General features: G+C 34.7%; 2 protein-coding genes, 1 long non-coding RNA gene and 1 other non-coding gene across 4 annotated transcripts; 2 read left to right on the plus strand and 2 right to left on the minus strand.

Moving 5' to 3' along the window:
• The first annotated feature begins 678 nt into the window (after positions 1-678).
• Positions 679-8,765, plus strand: LOC132636871 (beta-galactosidase-like). The gene is made up of 19 exons (XM_060353930.1): positions 679-1,081; positions 1,676-1,771; positions 1,888-2,000; positions 2,112-2,178; positions 2,878-2,970; positions 3,108-3,251; positions 4,127-4,215; positions 4,474-4,579; positions 4,676-4,763; positions 4,893-5,011; positions 5,107-5,271; positions 5,548-5,723; positions 5,827-5,936; positions 6,309-6,418; positions 6,522-6,632; positions 6,845-6,955; positions 7,254-7,459; positions 7,895-8,016; positions 8,398-8,765. Exons 1-18 carry the CDS (start codon positions 917-919, stop codon positions 8,001-8,003), a joined length of 2,178 nt encoding a protein of 725 aa, XP_060209913.1. The 5' UTR covers positions 679-916; the 3' UTR covers positions 8,004-8,016; positions 8,398-8,765.
• LOC132638878 (U6 spliceosomal RNA) lies at positions 3,429-3,530 on the minus strand. The gene has a single exon (XR_009581939.1). It is a non-coding gene; the product is annotated as a U6 spliceosomal RNA (small nuclear RNA).
• A 2,270-nt stretch (positions 8,766-11,035) lies between the features above and the next one.
• On the plus strand, positions 11,036-14,444 carry LOC132636873 (uncharacterized). The gene is made up of 3 exons (XR_009581482.1): positions 11,036-11,677; positions 12,784-12,831; positions 13,913-14,444. It is a non-coding gene; the product is annotated as an uncharacterized LOC132636873 (long non-coding RNA).
• A 1,020-nt stretch (positions 14,445-15,464) lies between these two features.
• Positions 15,465-19,972, minus strand: LOC132636874 (putative late blight resistance protein homolog R1B-12). The gene is made up of 3 exons (XM_060353931.1): positions 19,191-19,972; positions 16,422-18,485; positions 15,465-16,291 (listed from the first exon to the last, which is right to left on the minus strand). The coding sequence occupies exons 1-3, from the start codon at positions 19,747-19,749 to the stop codon at positions 16,236-16,238; spliced, it is 2,679 nt and encodes an 892-aa protein (XP_060209914.1). The 5' UTR covers positions 19,750-19,972; the 3' UTR covers positions 15,465-16,235.
• Positions 19,973-23,664: the final 3,692 nt, after the last annotated feature.

The raw sequence follows: 23,664 nt of genomic DNA on the forward strand, positions 1-23,664 counted from the left end.
AAATCCCCCCCTGACTATTAGGACTATCCCTTTCTTTTAATAAAGAAACAATTTTCTTATCTTTTTCCTCTATAAATTCTATACTTTTCTTTTCTTTATTATGAAAAAGGAATTTTTTTTTATTTTATTTTTTTTGGTACAAAGAGAACCAAAGCATGCCCACTCAAAAAAGAAGAAGAGAGAAAGTGCCTTCCCGTTATCCCAAGTGAAGTATTTTCTTTCAAAGACAAAGTCGTTCCAGATAAATAGATAACACTATAGATTAAAGACAAGTCAGAATTTGAACTTTATAGTATCTAAATTTTAGAATAATGATGGAATATTAGGTGTTAATAATTAGATTTTAAAAATAATTAGATTTTAAAATTGTTCTTTATATTTAGTGAATTTATTAGAAAAAAAGCGAACTCATCTTTCCTGACCCTTTTGAACTAGTCAATAAAAATACAAAGTTGAAATCGAATTTCTGAGTTCGATTGAACCCGCATACAACTTTCTAACTTTGCCCTGCCATTATTTTACTTCAAAATTTTAAAAAGAAATTAAAGCATTAAAGATAATCCATAAATCAGATAATCTAAGTGCTGAGTCAAATTGTGACCCCCACCTAAGCATGTATAATAGCAGTTGTAGCTTCTCCATCGTAACCAAAACACCTTAAAAGCATGCACAAACTGTTAAAACACACACGCACACACACAGTGAAAATATTTGTATAAATATCTTTACATATTTCATTCTCAAAAGAATCAAAAGAGAAGAAAAGAATATAGAGTTAGAGACAAGACAAAAGTGTCATTTTTCTCTATCTTTGTTGGTTTTAACGCTGCTTCTGTTTCTTTCTTCACTTTTTTTGTTGAAAGAAATAAAATCAAGAACCCTTTTTTTTTTTTTTTTTTGAATGTGAGAAAAAAAAATGATGAGGATTAATGTGTTGCTGGTTGTGTTGTTAGTCATTTGTTCATTGTTTTTTTCTTCAGTGAAAGCTAGTGTTACTTATGATGATAGAGCTATAATCATAAATGGGAAAAGAAAGATTCTTATTTCTGGTTCTATTCATTACCCAAGAAGTACTCCACAGGTAAATTATATAACAATTTAATTGCATCATTTAATTATTTTCTTGTTTTTTTTTTTTTTGATAAATGGATATGACTTGTAGTCTGGCATTTTTTTTTTGTTTCTTTAATGGTATTTTGGTTCTAAAAATCTTTTGTTTATACGTTTTTATGGCTTCTTTGAAATTGGTCTGTTTTGTAATTCTGTAATTATTGTTCTCTTAAGCATTATGGTTCTAATTTTTTTTTTTTTTTTTGCTGAGAAAATCTTAACTTTACCATTTTTAGCGTATGAAATATGGGTCTGTCTTGTTCTTCTGTAATTTTTGGTTCTTTTATGTTTTTTGGTTCCAAAAATCTCAACTTTACACATTTTTATGGCTTCTAAAAAATGGGTATGTTTTGTATTTCTGTGATTCTGAAAAGTGGGTATGTCTTGTTTTTCTATAATTTTTGTTCTAAAATCATTTCTTTACACTTTATTATGTCTTCTGAAAAATGGGTCAGTCTTGTTCTTCTGTAATTTTTATTCCATTGTGTATATTGGCTGTAATATTATTCATTTTTTCTTCTGCAATAATGTCACTTTTTTTTTTTTTTGGTATTGGCGATTTTAGATGTGGCCTGATCTTATACAAAAGGCTAAAGATGGAGGCTTGGATGTTATTGAGACTTACGTTTTTTGGAATGCACATGAACCTTCTCCTGGAAAAGTAATGCCTTTAACTCAACTTAATTTACTTTTATTAATTTAAATCTTGATTATGTAATTAATATCCAACAATGAAAAAAATTAAGCTTTTCATTTCATTTTTTTTTTAATTTTCAGTACAATTTTGAAGGGAGATATGATCTGGTTAAGTTCATCAAATTGGTACAAAGAGCAGGACTTTATGTCAATCTACGTATTGGCCCTTACGTCTGTGCTGAATGGAACTTTGGGTAATATACACAAATAGTTAGATATATAAAGGACTTGGCTTTAGTTTTTATTTTTTATTTTTTGTAGCTTCCCCTGTTTTATACTCTGTTTTATGTTTTATTTGTATGCAGGGGATTCCCTGTTTGGCTAAAATATGTGCCTGGTATGGAATTCAGAACAGACAATCAGCCTTTCAAGGTCTGTTTTTTTTACTTTCCAATCATTTTAAAGCTTGAGTTGCTACGTCTTTTCACGTGTGGGCTTCATTATTTTTTATGAGCTAAACACGTGGAAATATTTTTTGTTTTTCGAGTGACAGTGAGAAGTTTACTTGTGACCACTTGTCTGATTTTATACCATATTGAAACGCGTAACAATTACATCTAAAATCTTAAACTATTATAAATAAAACACTCTTTGAATTACTATCGTAATTATATCATGTCTCAACGATCTTCACGTATGGGCTTAATTTTTTTTTTCCTTCCAAACACACAGAAATGTTTTGAATTTTGGAGTGGCTGTGATAGTTTCGCCTGGATCCACTTATCTGTTCTGATACTATGTTGAAACGTTTGACCATCTTATCTAAAATTTCAAATTGTTAAATAAAACAAACTTTCATTTAATATTATGTTTGAACACACTTCCAATTATGATTATATCATGTCACAACAACTCTTAACGAGCAGACTTAATTCTTTTTTATGACTTAAACATGTGGAAATGTTAAATGTTTTTCGAGTGGCGGGTAATTTTACCCAGGACCACTTATCTGCTATGATACCATGTTGAAACGTGTGACCATCTTGTTTAAAATTTAAATTATTAGAGAAAACCACACTTATATTAATATTATGTCTGAACTGTCATGTTTTCTGGTTGACTATGATGCAGGTGGCTATGCAAGGATTTGTTCAGAGAATAGTCAACATGATGAAGTCAGAAAAATTGTTTGAACCTCAAGGAGGACCAATAATAATTGCTCAGGTCCGGATTATTCTCATGCCTTGTCTTTACACTATTTATAGAAATGAAATTTGGGATTTTTTATCTCCCATTAATTGTTGCTTTGTTCCCCTAATTCTTGATTATGTTAAGTAAAGTTTGGTAATTAAATGCTGCAGATAGAAAATGAGTATGGACCAGTAGAATGGGAAATTGGTGCTCCTGGTAAAGCTTATACAAAATGGACAGCTCAAATGGCTGTGGGTCTAAAAACTGGTGTCCCATGGATTATGTGTAAACAAGAAGACGCTCCTGATCCTGTGGTAAGCAATTCTTAATCTCCTCCAAATTTCCAATAATTGCATAGACTATTTCATTTTTGCAATGTTGCTCGGACTCTATAAAAATGTTACTGCACCTGTGTTGGACCTCCAAAAGTGCATTACTTTTTCAGGTCCGACACGAACCTGAAGGCATTTTTGAAGTGTTTGAGTAACGTAGCATTCTTGGACTATTTCTTGATTTTTTCGCTTCAGCCTTACGCAGTGACCATGTTAATCTTGTGTATTGTTCCGATTTTATCAATAAGCACTATTTAAGCCCCTTTAAGTTGTTTAAATATATGGTGAAAAAGTATGGTGGTAAGTAGCGGAGCCAAGATTTTCACAAAGGAAATTCAAAATATAAAGAAGTAACCACAGCAAGAAGCCAAAAGGGATTCGACATCTACTATATACGTAAAAAATAATTTTGACCTTTTATATATACTATAATTTTGCAGCGAAGAGGATTTGTCCATGTAGTGTCAAGTGACACCCCTTCGCCGGAAAATTACTTTGTGTAGATAGGTGAAATTTATTTGTTATGTACATATATTATATGTTGAATCCCCTTGACTTCTTCCTGCATCTACTTTTTTATACGATTTGACTTCCTTTAGTGAAAATCCTACTTCTGCCACTGAGCTTTACGGCCCCCCAGCTCCGCCTCCGGGTGGCATCATCTAGCTCCAGTTTTTGTTGGAGTGGGTTTTAGTGACTCAATGACAGTACTTGTTACTGTATATAACTTTTTTTTTTTGCTGTGGATTGGTATAGGAGGAACTTGTTAGTTCTTGAAGCAAATAACTACTGTGACTTGTTTTCATGATTCTTTTGGATATCTCTCTAGAACTCATATTTTCTTTATTCTGCTATAGATTGATACTTGCAATGGCTTCTACTGCGAAGGTTTTCGTCCTAATAAGCCTTACAAACCCAAAATGTGGACAGAAGTTTGGACTGGCTGGTAAGTTTCAAGAATGCAAACTTATGACACTATAATTTATAACAACTTATGTTCTTTTGAACCACCTTTAATAGTTGTTTAATTCAACCACTCTATCTAGTTGAATGCAGTGGCAGAGCCACATAGACTGTAGGGTGGTCAGTTGAACACCCTGTATCGGAAAATTATACTTTGTATGTACAAGCTTGAACACTTAGGGAAATTTTTGGCTACGCCATTTGCTGAATGTTCATTTGCTATATACTCTACCATGCTCAGGTATACAAAATTTGGTGGTCCCATTCCTCAAAGGCCAGCAGAAGATGTTGCATTTTCAGTTGCAAGGTTTGTTCAGAACAATGGTTCATTCTTCAATTACTACATGGTAAGTTGACCTTTGATTTCGTGTTAATGTTTTTGCTGTTACTTAGCATACATAACCATTTACTTTGTTGATATATTTTCTTCTATTTTGCTTCAGTATCATGGGGGAACAAATTTTGGCCGGACATCTTCAGGGCTTTTCATTGCTACTAGCTATGATTATGATGCTCCTCTCGATGAATATGGTACGAAAAAGAACCTGAAACCTTCTCACATTTACACATCTGCACAACAAAAAAAAAATGAAAATAATGGAAAAATTTCCTGTAAATTGTTCATGCTTGTCTTGATTTTTTTGCTTTATGGTGTAAAAGGGTTGCTGAACGAACCAAAATATGGACACTTGAGAGACTTGCATAAAGCGATTAAGCTATCTGAACCAGCTTTAGTTTCATCGTATCCCACGGTGACTAAGCTTGGAAGTAATCAAGAGGTTAGTCTGATTTAGATAATAGTTGGTTTCTGTTTGATCAATAGTCTTGATTTTTTTTGTTCTAACGCTGTTTACATTTTCTGTGACCAACATAGGCTCATGTCTATAGATCAAAATTTGGAAGTTGTGCTGCATTCTTGTCCAACTATGACTCTAAATATTCAGTTAAAGTCACCTTTCAGAATAGGCCATATGATCTGCCTCCTTGGTCCATCAGCATTCTTCCTGACTGCAAAACTGCTGTTTATAACACTGCAAGGGTAATACAACCGATCCTTTTTTCTGTTCAAATAAATACATATAAAACATTTAGGGGAAGAATTTTAAGGATTTTTCATTTTTGGCCCGTCAGCTGAAATTAATTACGGGCCCTATTCAAAATATACAAAAATATACACTAATGATGTAAATTACATGTATATTTATGTATATTTTACTTAATATACAAGGGATATGCATTTTCCGGCTATTATTTTTTTGGACAGTCCGGAAAGGAAATTATCCCAAGTTTTAATGTACTCTATGTAATGCTGCAGGTTAGCTCCCGAAGCTCGAGCATAAAGATGACACCGACAGGTGGTGGATTGTCTTGGCAGTCATACAATGAAGAAACGCCGACTGCTGATAACAGCGATAAACTTGCAGCCAACGGATTATGGGAACAGAAAAATGTCACCAGAGATTCCTCAGACTATTTGTGGTACATGACAGAGTGAGTAACTTCCATTTTCTTACTTTCCTCAAATGATTTTATCTAGTTCCACCTTTACATGTCAGATTTAATATCATGATAATATTTTCGTTACTCTCTCCAGTGTAAACATAGCGTCTGGTGAAGGATTTCTAAAGAACAGAAAGGATCCTTATCTTACTGTTATGTCGGCTGGTCATGTCTTGCATGTTTTTGTCAATGGAAAACTATCAGGTAGCGGAAACAACACTCTACTTGGGATTATGGCAAAGCGTTTTTTCCTAACAAACTACTAACCTGTTTGGCAAAGCTCTTAAAACCTGATTTTTGTCAGAAGTGTTTTTCGAAAAAAGTACCTTTTGGAGAGCAGCAGTTTTTGTTTGGCTAATTAATCGTAAAAGCACTTCTGCTGATATTAGAGCAGTACTTTGTGCTTGATCAATGTTCCAAAAGTGCTTCTCGGAATCTATTTTTTTTAGCTTCTGAAAAAACAACTTTTGCTAAGACTCAAAAAACACTTATTTTTCCCCAAAAGCTTGGCCAAACATGCTACTTTTTAAGTTTATCCATATATCCTAATTTCGATGTGTCCCTGACTTTTGGTAGGAACTGTTTATGGGACATTGGATAATCCAAAACTTACATATAGTGGCAGTGTGAAATTAAGACCTGGTATTAACAAGATTTCTCTGCTCAGTGTTTCCGTTGGTCTCCCGGTTAGTTTTCCATTTCCTGGTTCTCCGCTCTTTTGATTATCAGTGGTAACTGAACCATTATTGTAAAATTTTATATAACCCATGGTTTTAAAATCCATTTCAGAACGTTGGCGTGCATTATGATACGTGGAATGCAGGAGTTTTGGGTCCGGTCACGTTGAGCGGTCTCAATGAGGGAAAAAGAGACTTGACAAAACAGAGATGGTCTTATAAGGTTTGTTCACTAATTGCTTCTGTTCTCTCCCTGAATCTGGATCTTTCATAGTATATTTTTGTTGAGGAGACGAATGAAGCTATTATGATAAGCTCCTCCTAGCCCCAAAACATTTATTTTTCATTCAAGAGCTACTCAAATGTGAGAATAACCATTAAAACGATATATAGAGCGTCTGGTACCTGAATAATTTATAATTTGCTTGTTTGCAGGTTGGTCTAAAAGGTGAATCATTAAGTCTTCACTCCTTAAGTGGGAGTTCTTCTGTTGAATGGGTTCAAGGTTCACTAGTGGCTCAAAAGCAACCCCTAACTTGGTACAAGGTAAAGTTCCTATCCATAGTGGCGTAGCCACATGGAGTGAAGCGTGATCAGTTGATCATTCTTCATCGAAAATAATTATACTACTGAGTTTATAGAAAATTATACTTTGTATATAAGTCAGAATTTACTTTTTACATATTTATTAAACTGAACACCCTTAGCCAAATTACTGGCTTTGACACTATGGCTATTTGTATTGTTCTAATGCAGTCATCAAAATGTGGACATGTTTTTATCTGTTTTATGATCTTGAATAACATGTTGTAGCGTGTAGTTAATAGACAAATTCCTTTTCCAGGCTACATTTAACGCGCCTGGAGGAAATGAACCGCTTGCTTTAGACATGGCAAGTATGGGAAAAGGTCAGATATGGATAAATGGTGAAGGCTTAGGTCGCCACTGGCCTGGATACAGAGCACAAGGAGACTGCAGCAAATGCAATTATGCTGGAACGTTTAGTGAGAAGAAATGCCAGACTAACTGCGGACAGCCTTCTCAAAGATGGTAAGCGATTTCCAAAATTCCTTTGACCTTTCACAGAGTTGTGGACTGGATCAACTTTTTGTGGAAAATTTCACAAGACAATCTTTAATCCTACTTGTTTATACCAAAAGTTACAAACCCACAAAGAAATTCAGGAGACATTATATTCCATAGGATTACACAAATCAACTAAACACAACACTACTAAAGAACAAGAATTAGCGATGGACAAATTCCGTAGCTAAACAACAGAATTGGTCACTAATCCTATCTAGTGATGGATTAGTGACGGATTATCATAAAATAAAATTATGTTAGCTACAAGCAACTTAGCGACGGATCAACAACGAATTCATAGCTAATTCCAGTTTTTTTGTAGTGCAAGAAGCTTGAAGAAATATGTTACTCTTTAACTTCAACTTGTTTTGATAAACTTTGTGAAATTGTTAAATTTAGGTACCATGTTCCCCGATCATGGCTGAAACCAAGTGGAAACCTGTTGGTAGTATTTGAAGAATGGGGTGGTGATCCCACAGGAATTTCTTTAGTCAAAAGATCAAGATAAAGAGCTCGAAAAGGTATGTTACAATTCTTTTTGCATTACATTAGCAAGTCAGAGGTCACAAAGACCAAAATTTAACTTTTAAGGTTTTTTTCTTGCATTATGTGTATATTTTTATTGTCCCTTCGTTGCGCCTTTTTTAAATAAAGCTCACACTTTAATTGTGTTTTGCGCTTAAAGCCCTGATAGGCCTGGAGTGCTCTTCAACTCTTTTCACCTTTGACAATACTGGTCCTGATTCAAAAATCTGTGTTTTACTTCGTGCCTAAAATCATAAATTTATCCATGTATTACGCTAGTATCAACACATCCTTTTGCTGTATTTTAGTGAACTTATATTCATATTAACTGCTACCACGTTATACTTATACTTTCTTGTTATTTTCTCCTATGGCAGTAAGCTTGTTCAGTAAATATGGTGTCTGAATTCGGCCGACTACATAAAAGAAGCTAACAATGGAGGCTATATTTGCAGCTAAATAAATCATGTGAAGTATAGAAATGCTTGATTAGAGGGATATAATGTACAGAGAATTTTCTTGATTCTCTGTAAACTCTGGTTTAGGAAGTTACACAGAACTCTGCTGATTGGATTATGGCATTGAAGAAATTGTACAGCTTCCAAATATCACTGGCAAGTATGATTTTGAAATTTAGAATACAAATAAGCTTAATGTAAATATACAACTACTACAATTTGTGGATCACATTGTTTGTAAAATAATAATACAAGTTTATATCAAGGAAGCCAATTTTCACTTTTTCTTTGTAATGATGCAACTATTAACTTTTGTTGAACTCCTCCCCCCATGTTTGAAAACCCTTAAAGAAACGATAAATAAAATGGTTGTTTTACTATATCACCGTTATTTATTATAATTCATCAATGTTGGAGTATTTCATAAATGTTAGAAAATTAGAGAAGAATAACAGAAAATTAAGGCTTTGAGGTGTGAAAGATCACTATCTTTCAAGAGTTTATGTCTGTATATTCCTTGGAGATTACAAGCAAATATCTATCAGGATACAACAAAGCTTTTGATGGTACATGCAAATTGTATCGCTTTTTATGGCATGAGTCTGTACTTATACAAGTTTAGAAGAAGACTATTCCTGAAGAAACACTCCTTTTCTGAACAGACGCAATGTTTTGTTAAATTTAGAATTTAAATATTAAATTCAATTTTAAAAAAAAAAATTGTTCAAAATAAATACAAAAATAAGACCTTTATTTAAAGTTCCGACCTTTATTTAAAGTCCAAGTCCAAGTCATTTAAATATATATAAATGCACATATCTTATAAATATGTCATTTTATTAGACTAAATGGACTTAGCTCTTCATAGCCAATCAATGGCTATTGGCCATCGATGTGGGACTCCTCCCACATATTACAAGCTACACTTACAATCCCCCACTAGTTTGTAATATGTCACACAACATTACGCATACCGAAAAGTATCTTACATAGATTTGAACATTTCATTAGTGTTAATACTTTAAAATTTTACGAAGTTATTGGTATCCTAAGATTTGAACCACAACTCCTTTTGTCGAATCGAAAGTATCACATGCATAATATTATTAAGTAGCGAAACAATCCAGTATTATGCGTTAGCACGTTTATGGTCATGTGCTAATCCAAATTCATGAATATTTACAAGACCAACTCCTTAAATCTTGGTTGAAGCGAGACCACTTCAATATTCATATAGGTGGAAATAGACTCCGTGTCCCTGTTACTACAAACATTTGCTACTTCCATTAAGAATTAATTCACCCTCTTTCTTGTAGCAGCATGCACTTTGAAGTTTGTCATTATGCCCCTGTTATTACAAGCATTTAACAACTTCTAAACTCCTCACATAACAGTAAACAATTCACCAGAAAGGAGGCTCTACACGAGGAGATTCGTGCTTAAACAAGACAAGCAACTTGTTATTACCCATTGAACTTATGTTGTTAGAATGTATACTAACTCAAAGTTGGGTTCCCATTACTTGCATTTATTTTAAGAGTTTTAACCCCATTCCTTCACTAGTTTGTTGTACTGCATCTCTATTTAATGCCTTTGTAAGTGGATCAGCCAAATTCTTATTTGATCTCACATATACTATAGCTATAGTTCCATTTGTAATTAACTCTCTTATATAAGCATGTCGTAAGCTTATATACCTCAATTTCCCATTATACATTTTATTGTGAGCTACGCACATAGTAGTCTCACTATCACAAACTATGGAAATGGCTGGCATAGGTTGTGGCCACAACTTTATATCCAGTAACATGTTTCTTAGACATTCCGCGTCTTTCCTAGCAGCTGCTATTGCTAATGCTATAAATTCAGATTCTATAGTAGAATGGGAAATTCAGGTTTGTTTCTTAGATGCCCAACTAATGGCGCCACCCCCCAAACTGAATATCCAACCTGAAGTAGCCTTATTATCATTAATACTTGTAATCCAACTCACATCAAAATATCCTTCTAATGCGGTAGGAAAACCACTATAACAAATGCCTAAATGTTTGGTTTTCTTTAAATATCCAAGTACTCTAATTATAGCTTTACTTGGATTACTCGTAAACCTTGAAAGTTTACAAACGACAAATGCTATATCAGGCCTTGTGCAGTGCATTGCGTACATCAAACTGCCAATTGCACTTGCATACTCTAATTGAGCCACTGTTCTTCCAGTATTTTCAGTAAGCTTGATACTTGAATCATATGGAGTTTTAGACTCCTCTATACCCAAATGATTGAATTTGCTAAGTATCTTATCAATTTAATGGGCTTGTGACAAATTCACCCTCTTATTATTTCTTTGGACTTTGATACCTAAGATAGTATCTACTTCATTCAAATCTTTCATTTTGAAAACCGAAGTTAGATACATCTTGGTTTCAGAAATTCCAAGAATGTTCCTACCAAAAATCAACATGTCATCAACATAAAGACAAATGACAACTCCATAATCTTTTGTAAATTTGGAGTAAATACATTTATCGGCTTGATTATGTACAAATTCGTCTGACAATATCACACTATCAAACTTTTCATGCCATTGATGTTATACCCCGTACATTTATATGACGAATTATCCGCAAGAAAATTGACTCAAGTTAAAGGCGGAATTATTTTCGGATACGAAATAGAAATCGTTAATTTTCAATTTTAATTAAAACATAAATTGTGTATGAATTTTATTGGTATAAAGATATTATTGGAGATTAGGGGTAAATTAACTATGATTAGATTATTAAGTGGGATTAAAATTTAAATCACTTCATTAATTAATTAAGCTTAAGGGGCCATGTGGGCCCCACCCGAAAAAAAAAAAAAAAAAAAAAAAAGGAATCAAAATCTGGAAATTAACAAAACAAGGTGCAAAAGTGAGTCATCAAAAGGGGGAATACGTGTAGCAATATGGGATATATATATATATTTAATGGGATGTAGTGCAAATGACCATTTTCAAGTCATTTGTTGGTACACAAAGCTCAAGAGCAAGAAAAACAAATGCCCATGGCTGCTCACGGCTAGATTGGGGCTTAAAAAAAAAAAAAAAAATCAGTTTTGTTGCTTAGTAAAAATTCTAAGGAGAAGACAAGGAGATAGAGGTGGAGAAGCAAGAACAAGTATAAAGATTTAAGACACAAATTGGAGCCAAGTATCCAAGGTAAGAATTGGTTATTTTCTTTTACATTTAGAATGAGTTGGATGCATTGTGAATATGTATAAAATGGTGCATGTTGGTATTGAATGTTGTTGTTGAAATTTAAAGTTAGCCGTGTGAAGGGCTTATGTGAAGTAATGTTTGAATTTCTTGTACATGTATTAAGGATGGTTTGAATGATGTAGTGTGTTTGAAAGGAATGAAAATTATGGAATTTTGTATATAGTTGTGTTGAAGCCGTGTAGGAGTTGATTTAAGGAGTTAATGGACTGTTTTATGTGATACTTTAGTTGTTGATTGTTATGGACATTGTGGTGTATTGTTTGCATTTTAAATATGTGAGTTAAGATGTAAGAGAAATGATATATATGGAAGTGGGAAAAACAGTCCAACCGTGGACTGTTTTATGTAAATGGATGGGCTAATTTAGTTTGAATGTTGATTGTTGTTGTCATGGGTTCTAAAATAAGAATGAAGACATAGATGGTTAAAAAGTGGAGTTGAAGTCGTTATGGGCTGTTGTAGGAGTTAGTATGCTATTAATATAGTCTCTTGCGGTTATATAGACAATGTTGCTAAACATGTTATTGTTGTTTGGTTGGAGTTGGACAATTGCAAGTTATTGCGATTTTTGTAAACTTGATAGATAAGTGTTGATCACAAGAAATTGTAAATGGTAATGTTATGTTGCTGTTTTGGGCCGTGAGCAGGAGTTATTTTTGATCAAGCATGATAGTTAATTTTCAGTAGAATTATAGTTGTTGTTGTCCCGAACTATATGGCGAAAAGATTGGAAAGTTAAAGTTGGAATTGTGTTGATACGATCATATTGTCGCTTTTTTTTTTATTGGATTGAAGGAATTGAAAGTATAAGTGTGCCCATGTATTGTTGCTGGTATTTCTGTGTCTACAGGAACACAATTGGAAATTTGGATAGGTGAACCTATAAGGGGAAGTGCTACCGAATTTTCGCCAAAATGCTAGTTAATAGAATACTTAAGTGAGAACATATATATAGACGGGAATGTAGGTCCTATAGAAGAATGAACTACAGAGTGGCGAACTAGGAAATATAGTTACTAACGATAACGTCACTTTTATATAAATAGGCGAAAAGAGCAACGAGGCAAAAGGGATTCACGGATAATCGTCGACAGGTATGTAAAGCTATCCCTTTTCTTCTTTTGGCATGTCCTAGGTGTACTAGGATCGGATTCGAGCCTCGGAAAATATTCTGCTCATCGGAATCCGCATTTGAAAATATCCCTCTTTCATTCAATAGAATTGAACCTTTTTTTTGTATGCTTTCTTGAAAATTATGCAAACCTTCCCCAAACTTTATGAAAAGTTATAAAATGTCCGTAGAACCTTCGTAGGTGACCCCATAAGCCTAAAATGCGTAATTTGAGCCCACCGCCTTGCTTGTCCCAAGGTGGGCCCACTAGTCCCGATTTTACCCTTATTGTACTTAAGGCTCGTTTTCGAGCAGTTTTTGGAAAGAAATGTTCTGACTACTCTTTTAACTACTAAACAAAAAAAATTGTTTTAAATAATTCATTAAGTCTTATAAATTGTTTTGGCACTCGGAACGACTTCAGAAAGGTTATGCTTCTGTAATTCATTATGACATCCGAAACTCACTTATTATGATCCCGTCTGACTTCATTGAATTGGTTTGTCATTGATATGCCTCATCGAGTCTCTGAAAATATTTATGATATTTTAACTGCATTTAGTTTCTCACTACTCCACTCGTGGATGCCCCAATGTTTCCCACACTGAGCCCGGGCCAGGATATGTTGTCAAGCGTAATCCTCTGCATTGTTCGCCGTGCCTCGATGTGAGGGGGCAGGTATACGTGTACATGGGTTTGTGGAGTATGCTGTGCCATGTACACATGTTCTGATATGATTTGCCATGGCCATCTGATATGATATACTATGTTACGGGGTTATGCCCCTATTCTGATTCTTCTGTGTTGTGGCACCAGCGTCGGGAGGGTGGCCACGTTCTGTCTGCCGAGTCCCTTGGCAGGGGTCGGATTTGATATGACATATGTTTCTGTACACACTCCGCATGTTTTGAAAATATGTATTTGATACTTTGGATTTTCTACTCACTTTTTCTGTACGTTCTGTACCAGTTATGATTTTGTTTCTGTAATTCAGGCTTTACATATTCAGTACATATTTCGTACTGACCCCCTTTCTTCGGGGGCTGCGTTTTCATGCCGCGCAGGTACCGACGACAGGTTTGCTGATCCGTCCGTCTAGGATATTTTTCTGCCATTTGGAGCGCTCTTTTATTCAGAGCCCATCTTTTGGTACAGTCTGTCACTACTGTATTTATATATTCTCGTTCATGGGTACGGCGGGGCCCTGTCCCGTCATATGATTCTGTCGGTCTGTTTAGAGGTCTGTAGACATGTTTGTGGGTTGGGGTCTTTCTGTACGGATGCGTGTATATGTTGTGTTTGGGCGATCCCATTCACCGCGGCGGCCGGTCCGCATATGTTTAAATGTTGCTTTGTTGGCCCTGGGTGGTCATTGTTGGTATTATCTGTGCGCAGGGTTAATTTGGATAGTCTGTAAAACAAAGGAAACTCTGCCGAAATTTTTCTGGAAATTATCTAAATTTGAAATATAGCCTTGTCGGCTTCTGCTATATACTTGAATGCGTTTGATAAAAATTTGAGATAGCATTTGATAGATGTGTTTGGGTGCCCAGATCGGGCACTAGTCACGGCCTATGGGGTTGGGTCGTGACAGTTTTGAAGCTTGTTTCAATCCATAGAGAGACTTTATTAGTTTACAAACTTTATGTTCATTGCCAGGAAGAATAAATCCTTCAGGTTGTCTCGTATAAATTTCTTCACTTAAATTTTCATTTAGGAAAGCAGTTTTAACGTCCATTTGATGTACATATAAATCCTATATAGATGCTAATGATAAAAATACTCTAATAGAAGTAATTCTTGCAACCGGAGCATACGTATCAAAATAGTCAATGCCTTCTTTTTGTTTGAAGCCCTTTGCAACTAGTCTTGCTTTGAAGGTTTGTATAGAACCATCTCTATTATATTTTCGCCTAAATACCCATTTACAACCTATAGGTTTAGATTCAAGAGGCAAATCAACTAAAATCCAAGTATTGTTGGACATTATTAAGTCCATTTCATCATTAATTGCCTCTTTCCAAAAAGCAACATCTCTTGAAGCCATAGCTTCTTTGAATGTTCTAGGATCTTCTTCTATATTAAACAAAATTGATATTTGATTACATATATTGGTTCTATTTCCCTCTACTAGAAAAACTATAGAATCTGAAGCAATGAAATCGGGATCAAGAGTTTTTTCTTTCCTAGTTCTTTGGCTTCTTCTAGGCTCTAACTGAATATTGTCACTTTTCCTTTTATTTGAAATATCAGAATGTGACATCTTTTGTGTGTCAAGACTACTTCGATTTTCTTCAGACGCCATTGATGATGAGCAGTTGATTGAAGAAAATTGAAGTAGTCTTGACACACAAAAGATGTCACATTCTGATATTTCAAATAAAAGGAAAAGTGACAATATTAAGTTAGAGCCTAGAAGAAGCCAAAGAACTAGGAAAGAAAAAACTCTTGATCCTGATTTCATTGCTTCAGATTCTATAGTTTTTCTAGTAGAGGGAAATAGAACCAACGTATGTAATCAAATACCTTTCACGCCTCAAAGCTTTAATTTTCTGTTATTCTTCTCTAATTTTCTAATAATTTTCAAGAGTTTATGCCTGTATATTCTTTGGGGATTACAGGCAATAAAAAGGGCATAATAGGTATAAAATGATAATTATCTTTTGGCTTTCCAAACCGGATAAGTAAAAATAGACATTTATATTTAGAATAGTGAACAAGTAAAACTAGACGAAGGAGTAAATATCTATTGAGCTTTGAATCTTTTGGTTTTTGCATTTAATGTTTTGAATTCTATTTTGGATTCGTAGACCATCAATATCACTTATGTTAGTATTTTGACGGACATCCAAAATGGTCCACTTTTACTTGGTTGACATGGATACAACTGTCAAATTTAAGTCCTCAGATAAGAGATTACGATGCAAAACATTACACCATACATTATTGACATTGACATACACATCATGTTCAATTCTATGACATAGCAGCGACTCTTTGCAATCGGCATTTGAACTTGAAAGTAACTTCTTTTTTTTTTTTTTTTTTTTTTTTTATATCTCACCCGATATTCGGTATTCATTGAACTCCGATTATATTCAGATTCGCACAGTGTAGGGCCACATTTGAGGGGAGGGGGGGGGGGGGGGGGGGGTTGGAGTTGAGGAGAAACGCTCCTTACCAAGAATTTTTTCATACCCAAGCTCAAATTTGAGACCTCTAATTAAGAGAGGAGCAGCTCCATGCACTGCACCACATCCCGGTAACTTGAGAGTAACCTTAAACCGTCCTATTGTCGCGTCTTCAATGCTGAGAAAACTCTAGGAAAGGGAACTCTATAACAACTAGAAACTTAGCAGAGTCAAATATAGATTTATCAACTCAAGCTCAATCTAGTACTGCCCTCCAGAAGTCGAACAACGAGGAAGATTCATCATCATCAGCTGCAAGAGAGAAACTCATCAGTCAGAATTTTGGGCATCTCAAGGGGTGATCCCAAGAAATATTTCATATTAGATGCGCTCAGAATTTGAAACTAATGTTAAATATTCAGCTGATATTTCTGGAACTTACCATAAACGCGAATATCAAGACAAGAATTTCCCATGTACTCTACTTGTTCATGTTGAATTTCTTTGGCTGATTTCTCAGCAGAAGAGCTGCAGCAGATCAATTCAATCACCTCCAATGTACATATCTCCCCAATATTGATTGAAATTTCCTCGAGACGGATGCATTTCCTCAAAACTAACTTTTGAAGATTGGGGAAGTTAACACTAGCAGCTTCCCAGTTGACTAGACGTGGCTCAGCAACCAGTAGAAATTTTAGCTGACTAAACTCGTCTTCATCACTTAGTATCCAAGCATTACCTTCAAACTCATTATCTCTAAGTTTAAGCACTTCAAGGTTAGGCAATGCAGCGAGACTTGCCATGTCTTTCGAAAGCACAAGACAACCGGATAATATTAGCCTCTTAACAGATGTTAGGGAGACACACCAGTTTGACAAGGAGAGCCGCTTCTGACCATAGCAGACGCACTTCAACGTTTCAAGTTTCTCTAAATGGGCCAGATTTTGTAAGCATTCAAATGCATCATCGGATGCAGCATCGAGAATACTCAGTTTACGTATATTGGGAAGGCAGGAAAAGACTTCCTCTGTACAGCTAGCAAAACATAAGTGAGAAAGTTCCTCCAGAGCTCTTAGCCCCAAAACACCATCTGTTTTTGCACTTCTTTTAGGCTTAGACAGATAGTTGCCACTCAGTAAACGCAGACGCCTTAGCTGTGTCATGTTCCAGATCTCTTGAGGCAGAATTAAAGTTTTGTACATATAATGTAGTTCTGGTTGTTGAAATACCAAGGTTTGCAGATTATAAAGCCTGGACACTGACGCAGGAAGATTACCATTTGATCGAATCCAAAGGTACCTTAAATGAATTAGTTGCATTATCTCAACTGGGAATGAAGGAAACAAATGAGAAAAAACTGCCAACACTCTGATAAGTTTGAAGCTCGCTAATAAGGAAATTTGCCTATGAGGCGGAGCAGAGATTAACTGTTTTCCCCAGAGAAACATCGATCGAGCAACATGAGGTGATAACTCACTAGAATCATTTAGAGAAATGTCGGAAAAAAAGCTGAAGCCACGAACCTCGGTCCTTTGTGCTAGAAAACTTGAGACATATCGAGTTGATGTCACATGCAGGAACTTATCTTTTCGAGCTTCTCTTAAGCTCAAATCCCTCAACAAATCATGTAACCCACAACTTCTAATCTCGCCATTGAACCTCCTCTTTCTAATCATAATTAAATTTCTACTAATAAGATCCTCTAAACACTCTTCTGCAACTTTTTCCAAGCTCTTGAGCCTTCCGGCTTTTAGAAACCCTTCAGCAACCCAAACTTGGATCAACATCCGAGCTTTAATTTCAAAGTCCTCAGGAAAAGCCCCCATAGAGAGGAAGCACGGCTTGAGGTGGTTCGGTAGGTAATTGTAACTCATACCGAGCACTCCTAGGCATTTATCAGGATCGTTCGCAACAACTGAACTAACAGTCTTTGCAACAATAATCCAACTTTCTCTTCTCCTAGCAATTTTAGAAAGATGCCCTGCAACCACCAGAATTGCCAAAGGAAGTCCACCACACTTTTCTGCTATTTGCTTCCCAATATCCTCCAATTCAGAAGGACAAAGATCGTTCGCCCCAAATACCTTAATGGAGAGTAATTTCCAACTATCATCCAAACTTAATACTTCCATCTCATGCAAAGGACTATCAGGATTATCATAAGCAGCGTTAAGCCTACTTGTTAATATGATTCGACTACCATTGTCGTCATCCGGAAAACATCTGGTTACATTATCCCAAACTTCGGTGCTCCAGATATCATCAATGACAATAAGATATCTTCGGTTCTTCAGTTTTCTATATAACAACTCTGCTAATTGATCCTCAGTCTTCTCTAGAAACTTATCCGTCATACCTGGAATACAACGGACGAGACTTAACAGCAATCTTCTCATTCCATAATCTCTAGATACTGTAACCCATGCATGAATGTCAAAGCGAGACCGAACTCGAGGATGATCATAAGCTTTTTTAGCGAGTGTCGTTTTGCCAATACCACCCATACCTGTAAGGGTTGATCTCACATATGGTCATTGAATTTCATCCATTTTAAAAGTAAAGATGCAAAACTAAAGTAGTTGAACTTTACCCACTAAAAGTGATATAGCTATAAAGTCACAAAACTACTTTTGTCACACTAACGTAACTAGACTTTACCCATTATAACAGTAAAATCACTAAACTTCACCTACTATAGTAACTTTACCATTATAATGGGTAAAAGTATGTGACTTTACTGTTATAATTAGTAATTTTAGTTATTCCAACGTGACAAAATTATTTTGTGACTTTGAGCCTGTTTGGATGGGCTCATGCCTATAAGCTGTTTGCAGCTTATAAGCTAAAAAAAATAAGTTGGGGTAGTCTAACTTATTTTTTTTGGCTTATAAGCTGTTTTCAGCTTATAAGCTGCTTTAGATAAGCTAAGTCAAATGGGCTCAATTATTTTTTTGAGCTTATTTTGAGCACAAAATGGCTTTAAGCTGGCCAGCCAAACACTCAAAAAAACTGAACTTATAAGCAACTTATAAGCCAATCCAAAAGGGCTCTTTGTGTAATTACACCCAATTCCAATTACCTGGGTGGCTTTCCAAACAGGCCCTTAGTGTTATAGTAGGCAAAGTAATAGTTTTGTGACCTTAAGAGTAGGCAAAGTTCAAAGATCGTACTTGAGACCTTAATAGTAGGCAAAGTTCAAAGATGGAACTACCTGTGATTGGGACAACTTCTCTCTCGGATGAGGACCTAAGTAGTTTCTCTAAGATCTTCTTCAAATCATCATCAAGACCCACAACATCATGCTCCATATTCGTAGTAAAACTACGTCTAGATGGACTTCCAAGCATAGATTCCCGAGTCTCGAGATGATCTTCAGCAGGTTCAATGTCATGGCCATGGCTTGTACAAGGTTCAAGACTCAGCACCAATTCTTTCCTTATTAACTCAATCTTCTGTACTACTGGTAATAAACTTCCTACTAAATCTTCACTTGCTTTTTCATAACCACTCAAACTTCCCTTTTGGTGAAATTCACAAATCTTTAGTTCAATAGTACTCTCAACTTCATTTAGTGCATCTCTAAACTTTCCAACCGAAACTTTGACTTTTTCTTGGTGATAACTTCTCTTGCTACTATCATCAAGAAAGCCTTCGAAATACTCAAGAGATCCAGCTAAAGATTTCATTGTTGGGTCAGAAAACAAACCTGCCATTCTGGTCCTGAGTTGCTCTAGAGTTTGAGCAAGAGAAACAACTGAAGCATAAGCCATCCGTCTCACCAACTGAAGAACAAGAGAGCTCTTTTTACTTAAAATGTTGAATTTCCAGATCAAGAGAAGATCAGAGAGCACTTCAATGTTGAATAGGGATAATGTAAGAAGCAACTAGCAACTGAATAATGTTGCTTAATTAAATGGTGGGGCCTGACATAGCTATGATTGAAGTAAAAAGTGGAATACTCAAAGTCTTTGGTTCCTGTTCACGACTCATACGCCGAAAAATGGTCATAGCATTAAAGTCTAAGTGGTCGTTTGGTTTAAGGTATAACATGGGTTATGCCGGGATTATTTTATACCTTGTACCAAACGTGGTATAAAAATTAGTGCTGGAATAACTCAACTTATACCTTCTTAACCCACTTATACTGGTATTATTTTATACCATCTTTCAAATGGTATAAAATAATACCAACAGATGGTATAAATTAGTCCCGGGATTGTAATCCCGGGACTATTTTGACCTCAAACCAAACGACCACTAAGTAGTGTAATCAATTTCTACACCGTTAATATACTTAGTTATAACGAATTCATCCTCTTTATGGACAATCTTGATGTTGCATAATATATTGAATCCCAAAATGCCCTCAAGTTCATATTACTAACTTAAATAGTGATGGGTCTGAATTTATGTTTTTACTACACTCAACTTTTAGTATCACATCTTATTATTTCTTTAACAATCTCACGTTACCACATTAACCTCTGTCGTTTTAAGGAGAAACTGTCATTTAGGAGTTTTATAAGGTCTGAAAAGAGAAAAAAAAAAAAAAGGTACAAGTTCTTATAAGAAAATTGACTTCATTTTGAAAATAAAACAAGAGACAAATGTGGCTAAAGCAAGATTCTGATAGATTAGGTTGCACGGGCCCAATAAACTTGACATTCACATTTTCGTTTGGTTTTTCATTCGATGTTCATCTCAATTTGTATTCATATCAGAAAGTATCAGTTTTAAGGTAAAACACTTTTTACTAAAAACGATTCTATATTCAAGGCTCAAACCTCGTACAATAGAGATATACCTCTGATAGTTTTTAGTTGTCAAATATTGATCCTTTTTTTTCCTTTTCTTTAATTGTTTTTACATAGATGAATTTCGGGTTCATATAATCAATTGATTCACTAAAGCAGGTTCCACATTGTGAATAATTTAGAATTATTTGGTTTACAAACAAGTTATACATAAATTGTATATAAGAATAAGAATAAGTTGATTAATAATCTTTACATTATTGTTTTGTTCTCGAAATTTGGTACATAATATCGATTACAGTATTAGCCACTGTATAATCAGATGTGATTAACATAATTAACATTAAACAATTAAAAGTCAATTTATAATACTAATCCGTTTATCTTGAATGAGAACCATTAATTTTAAGAGATAAATTTTGAGCATACACTATATTAATTAGGGATTTATCTACTACGCTATCAAAATTTAGCTATGACAACATTAATACGAAGATTATGTATATTTTTGTATTTTTCTTCTTTGCATCTTTTTTAACTAAATCTCACACTTTAATTGTGTTTTGCGCTTAAAGTCCTGATAGGCCTGGAGTGCTTTTTAACGCTTTTTGATTTTGACAACACTGGTCTTGATTCAAAATTCTGCATTTTATTTCGCGTCTAAAATCATAAATTTATCTTTTATACATTCTGCATTATACTAATTGTTACCATGTTTTACTTATACTTGTTATTTTCTACTATAGCAGTAAGCTCGTTCAGTAAATATGGTGCCTGAATTCGGCCGAATACATAAAAGAAGCTAACAGTGGAGGCTATATTTGTAGCTAAATAAATTATGTGAAGTATAGAAATGCTTGATTAGAGGGATATAACTGACAGAGAATTTTCTTGATTCTCGGTAAACTCTGGTTTAGGAAGTTATACAGAACTCTGCTGATTGGATTATGGCATTGAAGAAATTGTACAGCTTCCAAATATCAGTGGCAAGTATGATTTTGAAATTTAGAATACAAATAAGCTTAATGTAAATATACAACTACCAGTGGCGGAGCCAGGATTTTCACTAAGGGAGTTCAAAAATATAAAAGAGTAAGAAACGAGAAAGCCAAGGAAGTTCAACATCTACTATTTATATATAATAAATTATTTTAACCTTATATATACATGGTAATTTTTCGCCGAAGGGGGTTCGGATGAATACCCTGGCCACCACTTGGCTCCGCCCCTGACAACTACTACAATTTGTGGATCACATTGTTGTAAAATAATAATACAAGTTTATATCAAGGAAGCCAATTTTCACTTTTTCTTTGTAATGATGCAACTATTAACTTTTGTTGTACTCCCTCCGTGTACGTTTACTTGCCCATGTGTGACTCGCACTCCCGTAAGAAACAATAAATAAAATGGTTGTTTTACTATATCACACCTATTTATTATAGCTAGAGCATCAATGTTGGGATATGAATAGGAGTATTTAATTACAAAGGTAAAATAGGTATAAAATGATAAATTATCTCTTGGTTTTTCAATCTGGACAAGTAAAAGTAGACATCTATTTTTAGTATGGTGGATAAATAAATGTGGACGGAAGGAGTAATATCTATGGAGTTATGCATCTTTTGGTTTTTGCACTTAATGTTTTGAATTCTATTTTAGATTTGTAGCCCATCAATATCACTTATGTTAGTAATTTGAGGGACATCCAAAATGCTCCATTTTCACTTGGTTGACATGGATACAACTGTAAGATCAAATTTAAGTCCTCAGACAAGAGATTAAGATGCAAAACATTACACCATACATTATTGAGATTGACATACACATCATGTTCAATTCTATGACATGACAACAACTCTTTGCAATCGGCATTTAAACTTGAGAGCAACTTTTTTTTTGGTTTCTCACTTGGTGTCTGGTACCCGCATTGAAGCCCGACTATATTCGGATTCGCACCGCGTAGGGCCCCATTCAGGGAAAAGCGCTCCCTACAAGGATTTTTCCATACCTAGGCTCGAACCCGAGACCTCTGGTTAAGGGAGGAGCAGCTCCATCCGCTGCACCACATCCCTTGATGGTAACTTAAAAGTAACTTTAACCACCCAGTTATCGCGTCTTCAATGGTTAGAAAACTCTAGGAAATGGGAAGTTCTATAACATTATCCAACACGCCCATCAAGTAAAAAATACGTGTTAAAAGATTAACCTCGTTTATATAAAGAGGGTCTAGTTATGCTGATTAATGGTTAATCGGATCTCAAATTATCCATACATAATTAGGATTCATGTCTTATATTTTTATTTAAAAATTTGACCAAGCTACTATTTTTTTTCATACAGCAACGTAATCACGTACAATTAAAATTCCAACAAAAGCCTTGAAACATCTACTGGCAGAGAACTATAGATTGTTGAGCAAGACTGATTGAAATGAGGGGTTTAAAATATATGATGAAGACAAAATAATGTAGCGTGAAGCTAAAAAGCCAAATCGGGTAAATGGTAAAATGAGATTGTTAAATAATAGTAAGGGCAAAATGAAAGAGAAAAATAACGTAACAATTCTACCACACAAAAATTTAGTTGTTATGCAAAATGAGACTTTGTACTGTTACATGACAATTTGACAATACAATATAACAAACTTTAAATAACAATCATTACAAACATTGTATTTAAATAGCAGCATACTACAATATTAATATAAATCCAAACATCTTGTATGTAAATGTGTTCACACCGACTTTCGTGCACATTTTATAGCATAAATGTGGAATATGTGATTCATTGCGAGTTTAAGATCTGTGCACTGACAATGTAAAAGATATTGTCACAATCAGGTTATTTAAAACGTAATGACAAATAATCTATTAAATAAGTAACATTGATTCATAGTTTAAAATAAATGGCGAGTTATACACTATAACA

This window comes from Lycium barbarum, chromosome 4 (assembly GCF_019175385.1).
Source record: "Lycium barbarum isolate Lr01 chromosome 4, ASM1917538v2, whole genome shotgun sequence".
Lineage (NCBI taxonomy): Eukaryota > Viridiplantae > Streptophyta > Magnoliopsida > Solanales > Solanaceae > Lycium > Lycium barbarum.

Bases quoted from the DNA above. Each gene is read 5' to 3' on its own strand.
- LOC132636871 (XM_060353930.1), top strand. From the start codon at position 917: ATGATGAGGATTAATGTGTTGCTGGTTGTGTTGTTAGTCATTTGTTCA. The intron at 6,419-6,521 runs GTTAGTTTTCCA...AATCCATTTCAG, and splicing joins GTGTTTCCGTTGGTCTCCCG to AACGTTGGCGTGCATTATGA. The intron at 6,956-7,253 runs GTAAAGTTCCTA...TTCCTTTTCCAG, and splicing joins AACCCCTAACTTGGTACAAG to GCTACATTTAACGCGCCTGG.
- LOC132636874 (XM_060353931.1), bottom strand. From the start codon at position 19,749: ATGGCTTATGCTTCAGTTGTTTCTCTTGCTCAAACTCTAGAGCAACTC. The intron at 18,486-19,190 runs GTAGTTCCATCT...CAACCCTTACAG, and splicing joins AGAAGTTGTCCCAATCACAG to GTATGGGTGGTATTGGCAAA. The intron at 16,292-16,421 runs GTAAGTTCCAGA...TCTCTCTTGCAG, and splicing joins TCTTGATATTCGCGTTTATG to CTGATGATGATGAATCTTCC.